At 35.3% G+C, this 10,242-nt stretch overlaps 2 protein-coding genes across 3 annotated transcripts; both read left to right on the top strand.

Moving 5' to 3' along the window:
• The first annotated feature begins 19 nt into the window (after positions 1-19).
• LOC145223114 (bifunctional polynucleotide phosphatase/kinase-like) lies at positions 20-6,629 on the top strand. Its single transcript, XM_080089452.1, has 14 exons — positions 20-360; positions 611-795; positions 1,281-1,382; positions 1,469-1,534; positions 1,987-2,157; positions 2,253-2,336; positions 2,590-2,705; positions 3,157-3,335; positions 3,461-3,557; positions 4,543-4,633; positions 4,994-5,055; positions 5,122-5,231; positions 5,300-5,386; positions 6,318-6,629. Exons 1-14 carry the CDS (start codon positions 242-244, stop codon positions 6,496-6,498), a joined length of 1,650 nt encoding a protein of 549 aa, XP_079945578.1. The 5' UTR covers positions 20-241; the 3' UTR covers positions 6,499-6,629.
• Positions 6,630-7,046: 417 nt separating this feature from the next.
• On the top strand, positions 7,047-9,627 carry LOC145223115 (signal peptidase complex catalytic subunit SEC11A-like). 2 transcript variants are annotated; one of them, XR_013859411.1, is made up of 6 exons: positions 7,049-7,321; positions 7,382-7,491; positions 7,839-7,988; positions 8,050-8,227; positions 8,476-8,582; positions 8,676-8,740. XR_013859411.1 is itself a non-coding variant. In XM_080089453.1 (5 exons), the coding sequence occupies exons 1-5, from the start codon at positions 7,271-7,273 to the stop codon at positions 8,730-8,732; spliced, it is 546 nt and encodes a 181-aa protein (XP_079945579.1). In that variant the 5' UTR covers positions 7,047-7,270; the 3' UTR covers positions 8,733-9,627. The 2 variants fall into 2 exon arrangements, 1 of the variants encoding a protein (XP_079945579.1); XM_080089453.1 differs by lacking the exon at positions 8,476-8,582 and having other exon boundaries at positions 7,047-7,321; positions 8,676-9,627.
• Positions 9,628-10,242: the final 615 nt, after the last annotated feature.

Below are 10,242 nucleotides of genomic sequence, written 5' to 3' on the forward strand. Positions count from 1 at the left end.
GCGTGGAGTCAGGCATTCTACAGCGGGTTCAGCGACCTGATTTCAAAAAAGATGTTAATATCTTTCCTTCCAAGCGGTGTGGAACATCAGTTCCTGTGCGAAGGGGAATCCCCTCGTAGTAAACAAATCGTAGAGTTGCTTGTTGTTGTGCAACCGCGATATTGCTCGCATATTGATTGATGCTGCGAGAATGCAGCAAAGTTACTTCTCAACTGGGCAAGCTACCTGTTTGTGACACAAAATGGAGATGTTTTTACGTAGCTGCGACGGTAAACATGATGATATATATTTGCCGGACGGCACAACGACATATGTGGGCCGTTCTATTGAGACGAAGATTTCTGACAAAAAATGTTCAAGGTAGACTATATGTAGATAATTTGCAATTTTGGCAATGCACGTATGCCTTGCGAGTATTTATTAAAATCAGTAAAAAACAATCAATGCATTTATTTTATTTGTTTGTTGCTAACTATTTGCAAATAGTACATGTATTTGATAAGCCAGTTATTCATGTCAAATCATTGGACTTTAATATTCGTACTCTTAAACAAAATTGCGTTAAATTCATATTTTTTCCAATTCATTCATTGAAATACTTTGTTTGCAGGAAACAGTTAGAACTGTGTGCAGATTATTCTACAAAATCAGTTGCTATGAAAATGATTGGAACCACACCTTCTTCAATTAACAACTGTGAAATGGCAAAAGGAGAATCAAAAACTTTGAAGGAAAATGAAACATTGCACATCATTCTGAACCTTTATCCACACCAATTGATCATCAAAGAGCCAGGTTTTAATTTGTGCTTGAAGTACCCAATCGTTTTTATTTGAATATTGAAGCCTCGAGTCATTTTAATATTAAAAAAAAAAGTTTTCAGTAACATCACAAACAAATAGAGAATTTAACAATAATGTCAGCTGGCAAAGGCTTAATTTTGAGTAAACAAACATGGTCATGTCAAGAGGTTTCACGGCTTTGCAGCGAGTTATGTAAACGCCGTTCCGTGCTTGTATCACGACAAAACTAACAGGTATTGTTTGTTCTATGCACGATCTATCCGTTTTTTGTAATAAATTATACAGTATACTGTACCTTATACTGTATACTGTAATAAATTACAATCGTACAACACAATGTGGCATCACAGTACATTGTCACGTCACAAGGCTATTTTTACAACCAACCCTCACTATTATGCCACCCTCGCTACTATGCCACTTTCTCTCGGTCCCAAAGGGTGGCATAGTATCGAAGTTTGACTGTATGTGTTTTAGAGAAAGCAGAAAAGAGTGAAAAGAAAAGGACTATCTCTGATTTTTTTGGTGGTGGTACTTCAAAAAAGCCAAAACTCGACAGCAACTCCAATGTTGATTCTGGTGGGTGGGTTTCTTTTATTTTTCAGTAACATTTTTGTTTTGTTTCATTAAACTGAAATATTGATTTTTTGCATATAAATACTTAGGTGATGAAGCTTTGGTGAAAGCAAAATTGGAGAAACTTCAAAAACAAACATTTGCACCTTCTACTGGTTAGTATGCTCCTAGATAAAAAAAAAACACTAAAAATGTGAAAATATTAAAAATATCATAGTCTATTGCACAAACTTTTTCTGTTCCAAATTGATTCCATACTTTACTGTAAAGCTTTTGACAAACAAGTTATGGCCTGAACATGATGATGTATTCTAGTCCACTGCTCAGAAACTAATATTATTTCTTCCTTCCTCCCCTGTATGTTTAAAAGTACTGTTTGACTTGAATTACTTCTTTTCACAGATGATGGCAAAAAAAAATGTTGAAATGTTTAATCAATGCCAGATCTGTTTGTAAGACTTTAAATGGCATTTTTGTTTTCAGTTAAACATCACCATTTTACCAAATATTTTTTCAACTACTCATTCTGAAACCTAATTGGTCTTTGGGCTGACTTAATTTGTTAAAATGTCTCAAAAGTTTAACACCAACTCCTAATAAACCTCAGGTTCCATCAATTCTGAAAAATCAGATGAATTGCTATCTGTGGAGAATACAAGGGGAGCAGGATGGTACAATGTTGGTGTGGATATGCTCGTCTATGAATCAGCAGGACTAAAGCATTCATCAAGGGTGGTTGCATTTGACATGGATTCAACCCTTATTACCACGAAATCAGGTGAAATCTGTAACTAAATCTCAATAAAAGGTGGCAAACTGCTGACCTGTTAGTACCTTAAGTTTTATTACCTCACATCTTGGTGTCAAATTTAGGTAAAACATTTGCTGTTGACAACAAAGATTGGAAACTTCTGTTTAGTCAGATTCCAGGAAAATTGCAGACTGTTATCAAAGAAGGTAAGTGTGTAAAAATGTAAACAAAACTATGTTATGAAAAGACACTGTATGTAGAAAAAAAAGTTTTCCAATCAATGCAACTTGTTTTACCAGAAAATGTCTGTATTACTTAATGTAGCTTAAAATCTAGCTCTTGCATATTTCAACATGCTTTTTCAACTTAAAACCAATAAGTTTGTTTTGGTGGACATAAAACCAATTTGTAAGCCTGTTGTTTTTGCTGGTTGCTCGATGCAATAGTCTTTTTTAACAGGTGGTAAAGTTGTCATTATAACAAACCAACTTGGCATTGGTAAGGGGAAGGTGAAAGAAGTTGACTTTAAAAAGAAGATAGAAGCTGTTCTGGAGAAACTAAATGTAGCAGCACAGGTGGGTTCTAAGTTTACCACTGCCTGTTTTTCCTAGCCTATAAATTGTGACATTTGAATGCTAAGGAGGCCAGCTTGATTAGGTAGATTGTTTCTTACAGTCCTGAAGAGTTTACTATCAGTTTTTGTTTGCTCAATTGTTGTTTGTATCCTTAGTGGATGAGCAAATCCTGAATGCATTTTGCTTACAATTAGTCCATCGTCAAGCTGTCTGTTTTATAGCAAGTCTATTAAATCATTTTTTTTTTGATTTTTTAACAACGGCAGTTGGTGACTTCAATTTAGTTCAACCCATCAGGTACCTATGGGTCAGAGCAATGCCGCTCAAGTTTCTTGCTCAAGAACAACCTTGTGCACACTTGGCTATCTTGGTGGCTTCGTAGCTTTTGGACATATATTAGTTTATCTCTAGTAAATAAACATTTCAATTCATTTCAAATGTATAATTTTAGGTAGTAGCTATTACCAAGCGTGGTAAAAATAGGAAACCAAACATTGGTTCATGGAAGTGGCTGAAAGAAGATGGAAATGGTGGAGTAGAGTTGACAGACTTTACTTATGTGGGTGATGCTGCTGGAAGACCAAAGAACTGGGCCCCTGGCAAAAAGAAGGATTTCAGTTGTGGAGACAGGTATTAACTGCTTCTAATTCTGTACAATGCGTCATAGTACGCCAGGCCTAATAAAGGCAATATACCGAATCAGCTGGTCTACCAAGCATAGGGCTGATCCTAGTATGAATATATTCTTTTTGCAGATTGTTTGCAATGAATCTTGGAGTTCCATTTTTTACTCCTGAAGAATTCTTTTTGTCACAGAAGTCAGTAAAGTTTGAAATGCCATCATTCAATCCCGTAAGTTTGTATATTTTTATGTAAAGTAACTTTTTGAATGTTATGGTTTTGTAAACATTTGTGGAATGAAATTATCTGAACAATTTGGGTTAAAAAAAAGACTTGCCTAACTAAGGTTGGATTAGATTTTCCCAAATTTAAACTTCAAAGCATTTGAGTTGTAAATAAAACTCAAGTTATATTTGGATTTAGAAATTTTATTTAGTGGAGGAATTCTCAAAGTAAGCTGCAGTACCAACTGGGGTCATTTCCAATTGTAAGGGGAGTGTTGAAGAGGGTGATTGGGGAGCGATGGAATAAATGTTTCCAGTTAGAACCAGTGTTTCATACCGGAACGGAACGAAACGAAATAACGTTATTCGTTCTGAGCAAATTATTTATTTTGTTATTTCGTTCTGGACCGATATTTTCATTTCGTTCCGGTCTGACCGAAATAAATTTATAACGGTATTTTTCGGTATTTCGGTCTTAACAAAAGAACATTTCTTTCTGGTCTTTACAGCTATTAAGCGAAAAAAGAAAGAAAGTTGCAACTTGCAACACACAAAAATTATTGTCGGTAGTTGTTACGTCACATAACATTTGTCAATGATGGTCAAACGAATGTAAATTGTAAGAGCGCGAAATTTTCAGCAGTTGTTTCATGTCAAATGTTCAGAACGAAATACTGGAATAAAAAATAACGGTATTTCGTTCTGTTCCGGTATTTTGAATTTTTTTACATCGGTATTTCGTTCTGGTATTTGAGCCAAAAAATATTTATTTCGTTCCGGTATAACGTTCCGTTCCGTTCCGGTATGAAACACTGGTTAGAACACAGTACAGCAAACAAATACATTTGGACATATACCTCTTAATGTTTAAACAAACAACAAGTATTTTGGTGAAATGTTTTCGTATATTGGGCATGAGGCATTTGAAATCAACAAGCTCTATACTAAAAAAAAGTGTAAGAAACACTGATTTAATGCATTAACTTTTGTAGAAAAGCATTCCATTAAATGCCCCACTGACCGAAGGTGGTGATGTGACAAGTGACAAGCAGGAGGTTATAGTTATGGTTGGATATCCTGCAAGTAAGTTTTACTATGACTTTACATTAGCCTTAATAGAAAACAGTTGTAGCGGCCTCTCTCACCACGATTATGGTGTTTGTGCATACTACAACGAACCGGACAGATTGCCTTCTTTCTTTGACTCTCGTTTTATGCTTCGTATTGGTACATTGTGTTATTCTTTTAAGATTTACCTCGAATGAACACCTCGTTACATTGGTGACCCCGTCATGCAAAACTTTTATTTTGCAATATGACAGAAGCCACAAACTCAGAAAATGCTGTTGTATAGCAGTTAACCAAACACTTACTGACTATATGTGCCATTGAAAAGCGATAAAACAAACAACAGTAACCTGAAATATTTCTTATTTACAATAGGTGGAAAATCATCGTTTGTCAAAAACAATATTCTTCCAAAGGGTTATGTCCATGTTAACAGGGTAAAATGATGGCTGATTAATTTATGTGTGCAAGTTCAACAACCAAACACTGTATGTTTTCTACAGGACACCATGAAAACTTGGCAGAAATGTGTGGCTGCATGCAAACAAGCACTTGCTTCTGGAAAAAGTGTTGTAGTTGATAACACTAATGCCGATATTGCATCCAGAAAACGGTTTGTCCTGTAGTAATGTTTCTCAACAATGCCTGCAAAATTGGTCTTGACTAAATTTTGTGTCTCAGATATGTGGATTGCGCAAAAGCTCAGGGTTGTCAATGTAGATGTTTTGTTTCCACTGTGACTATCGAACATGCTTTTCACAATAACAGGTAAGTAAAAAATTCATGGGAGTGAGTTTTTCACACTTCGGAGTACAATTGTCAAATGTGTAGGTCGTTTCAGCAATATTTTGGTCACATGTAATCGCCTTGTAGTTATCAGTTTGTGGGTTCTGATTCGATTTCAGTCTAGTTGTTTAATTTTAAATCATAGTTGCCAGGCCCATTTGAGCAACAACGAATCAGCCGACCACAACTCATTCTCATACGGCAAGGCACAGACTAAAAATATTAGCCTGGGATTCGAACCCACGACCGACTTTTTCGGTATACCGCCTTTATTAAGCCCTGCGTATTGTAATTTATACGTTAATGTGCTGTGATCGCTGGATTATATGAACGCTTCAAGGTTGGTCCCAGTCATTAATTTATGTTTATCGTAAGTATTTCGTTGTTAGTTAGAAACGTTTTTGTGGTGTTGAAATCAAAGCATTTTTATTTTTTACCTTTAAAAGTGTGGTTGGTCCGCTTTTATAAATTCACTTTCATGAAAATAGGTAAAACTGTTTAGGCCTACAGTAGATTTTTAAGTCAGGTATAAGGCTACTCTTCTTTTTTAAGTCAGGTATAAGGAGTTTAAACAGAAAGGCTTGGGCTTCCTTCAGACTCGCCTTTTTGTCGTAATTTTACCAACTTTTCGGCCTATAGAAAATCGTTTTTCTAGTCAGCGCGGAACGGAACGTGTTTCAAGCCAAAAATAGGGTTAAAATGTTGTTCAAAATACGCTAACTGTGGATCGACAAAAGTTTAAATGATAATTTATACGTTCAGTGTTTTTGTAAAAGTTAAATACTTGGTTTAGGCTACAATGTGTATAGCCTATAGCCACATTAGCCTTTAGCACTTTTCCAGCCATGCATAGGCTACTCCACACGCAAATATTAAAAACCAAAATAAACAAAAAGTATTATATATATTTTAGGTTTAGGGAATTGTCCGGATCCGAGCACGACATCGTACCAGCGATGATTATTTATTCGTTTCGCAAAAACTACGTTGAACCATCGAAGGCTGAGGGTTTTGACTCGATTGTGAAGTTTAACTTTGTGCCAAAATTCGATGACAACGAGCAACAAAAGATGTACAGCATGTTCCTTGATTAGTCGTTTTTGATCACCTTAACTTTTTTGTTATACCCTTAATTTGTTACATTGCATTGCACTCGATTTATTTTCTGGTGACGGAAATTGTGTGAATTTTTATTCGAATGTGAAACAATAAACTTTTTGTGTGAGCGGTTTGTGAACAAACAAACAAACACAAAATGTAGAGCGCTGCACAAATCTGAAGGCCCGTTTAAGCTATGCGTAGCGCGCTCGCTTAAACCTGCGCAAGTTTGTTTGTTTTATTTGTTCTGTCTGGTTTGGCGTCGCGCTTACCTGATTTCGGTCGGACGCTCTTGTCTTGTAGAAATGAACGAGCGATCACCTGCCGAGCTTTTTCTGCATATCAAGCAGCAAGAACCTGTGCAAATGTTTGTGTTAATGGTGACATCTTCATTTTAACAAGCATTTGTTTTGATTCTCTCGATCATTTGAAGCGTGGCCTTTAGCCACAAAAATCCAGGCCAAGCAATTGTAGTTGTCCGCAATACAAAATTAAACTTTACAATTACGTTATAAGTGCAAGTAGTGGCAGGACTAACTAATTATGACTTTTTTGTTATGAAAAGAAGTTACAAATGGTCGCTATAAAAATGAAAATGTGACGACAAAGTCCACCGTGTAGCCTTGGATCAACATCTCTCTCATTCAATCTCACTGCAGGCTGCACAAACAAAACAAACATTTACTTTTGAGGCATATTTTTATTTGCATTAGACAAATATTTCGGACTTTCTCCTTTGTAGCAGCCGCTTATAATTAAAAATCAAAAATGGAGATCCAGGCTGTGTTTGACGACTTGCGTCGGATGAACAAGAGACAGGTAATTGTGTATTTTTGTTAAATTATAATTTTAAAGTTGTTTTCATTTTTGGGATACTAGGTTTATTTTCAATTCCTCAATATTGCAATGATTGTGGCTTCTGCCTTGATGATATGGAAGGGTTTAATGGTTGTTTCTGGAAGTGAGAGTCCAATTGTGGTTGTTCTCAGGTTAGTGTGTTAAGCTTTGCTCTTCCTTTTTAAATGTAATATTAGGCTGGCGGAGGATTTTGGTTTTTATATATTCAACATTTGATCACCATTTTTAAGAAATGTGACAAACATTTTTGCAAGCCAGCTTGAGTCAACAGTAGCAGCTTTTGAGAAACAGAAAAGTCTTTTGCTAAAAAATGTTTTTGTGGCATGGCACTGCCTGTTTAGATATTATAATGTATGACAAATTGACAATATGTCATAAACTTGTCATGCCAGATTTCTTGATTTTTTTTATTCAATAATTTGTCTTTCTAAATGTGAAAAAAGTTTTTAATTTTAACATTTTGCATCTCTATCTACAGTGGAAGTATGGAACCAGCATTTTTCCGAGGTGATCTTCTTTTTCTAACAAACTACCAAGAAGATGAAATCCAAGCTGGAGAAATTGTTGTTTTCAAGATAGAGGGTAGAGACATACCAATAGTGCACAGGGTTATAAAAGTACATGAAAAGTAAGTTTTCGGCATTTTATTCTGTAGTTTTATCATTAAAGCAATCTTTTTTCATTGGTAGGCCAGATGGTAAGGTGAAATTCCTAACTAAAGGTGATAATAATGAGGTTGATGATCGTGAACTGTACAAACCAGGACAGTTATGGGTAGAACGCAATCATGTACTAGGAAGGGCAAGGGGTTTTGTTCCATATATTGGCATTGTAACAATACTAATGAACGATTACCCCAAATTAAAGGTAGGATATTAATTATTTGCCTGTTTTGTTTTTTAAATTTGTGTGATCCAATTTTAAGGAGTTTGATTTAATACATGAGATTACCATCAAATAGAAATAAAACTTTTTTTTCAATTTTTCTATTAAAAGTTTTCAAGTCAATTTATTAGAAATCTGATTTTAACTGTAAATTTTTGCACCTATATAAAGTTTAAATGACCAGAAAAATGCAATAATGAGATAAGATTCATTAGTTTATCCCTTTTTAGTATGCAGTGCTTGGACTTCTTGGTATCTTTGTGCTGATACACAGGGAATGATTGGTGTATATCTTTTAACCTTCCGTTCTGGAATGTTGTGGATCTTGGGAGAAATGGTTAACTTTTGATATTTTTGTTGTGTCAATTTTTCATGGATTTTATTGCATAAAACTGCTTGCCAACAACAAAATTTTCTATTTTTGTTTCAGAATGAGTTGGAAGTCTGGACACAACATTCCTTCTTCCATCAATCCTGGAAATCTTAAACTTTATTGTCAAATCAATCTGTTGGCCAAAGTTCAATTAACAAGTAGCAAAAATGTACAACATAATATTTTTTAAATGCTGATATTTTGTCCCATCACTTTTGCCTTGTGTTTTTAGACTGCCTCCTTTCTTTTATCCTTTTGAAGTGTTTAGTGTTTGACTCCTCTTTTTTAGTTTTACTCATTTAGTGGTAAGATATATATTGCACTTACCTCATTTTTAGTGATGGGATGAGTACCCGGTATCGAACGATTTCAGTGGTATCGATACTCGTCGCACTCGGTATCGAAATATTTTGTTTCAGTTTTCGATACCAACGTGCGAGTACCGAAGGCCGATTTACACCACAAGAATACGGGCAACTTTCAGCCAATATTTGCTTCGGACAGCACAAAATTGGAAAAAAAGTTCCGCCAGTTTACGTGTATCTTTTTCGCTATCACGTGGAGATTAAATGTTTCGCTATGTGCGTGTGCACACCTGTACCCCGGCCATGGCAGATAAATTAGCCAGTGATATACAACTAAGTACAACACTACACTTAAGTACTCGGTATCGAAGGTATATACATGTGGTACTCGCTTCAAAACTTGGTATCGTCCCATCACTACTCATTTTATCGAATTTGAATCGCTTAATGCATGCCATCATTTTATTGTTGGAAATTGTAAACATGTTAGTTGGGTATCATTATGTTTAACTAAAGACGAAAAAGGTGTTATTTTTTGTGGGATATAGACTCATCTTTTTATTGGTCAGTTTTGCTGCGTTTGGGTTAATCTGGATGCAACAATTTATTACTATAGTTAAGAAACTTGCGTTCAGGTAATTAAAATTGCAACATTTTCTCCTCTACTCAAACTTTATTGTGAGCAAAAGTTCTCTTTGACTCTTGTAATAAAATGTAAACTGCTGCATAAAATGTATCTTACTGATTGCCTCTAATTTAAAAAATGGAATACTAAAATCACATCAAACTAACTGTAACGCTTTCTGTCGCGTGTTCCCCTTTCACGCAAACGTCACACAATGTGGCTCAATAAAAAACGCACTATAAAGGAACGACAATTCGTTTTAATGGTATGGTCAATTCCGGTTTTTCTGCACAAGAAAAACGAAGGCATATAAAGCATGAATCACAATTTTACACGCAATAAAGTAAACATACCGACTGTTTGGCCACAGGGGTTTTGGTATTAAATGATGCTTTAAAGGCCGAACAAATCCTGCACAAACAACCAAACATTTACAGATTTAGAACAAAACTTCACATTACAGTACAAAGCCAAACTTACCAGCAAAATGATTCACAAATGCAGCTTTATCAAACTCAGCAATTTATTTATACTTTCTAGCTGCTAAATAAAGGTATCAGAGTTTAGATTGATTGCTTCAATTTAAATTATGCCTGTCAGCAGTTCACAAACGTACACCACGAGGCAAGTTACAAATGATTGCAACATACACAGTACACAGGCAATTGACGTCACGCATTGGAACATTAATTGT

The sequence above is a fragment of the Phallusia mammillata genome, chromosome 4 (genome assembly GCF_965637545.1).
Source record: "Phallusia mammillata chromosome 4, kaPhaMamm4.hap1.1, whole genome shotgun sequence".
Taxonomy (NCBI): Eukaryota; Metazoa; Chordata; class Ascidiacea; order Phlebobranchia; family Ascidiidae; genus Phallusia; species Phallusia mammillata.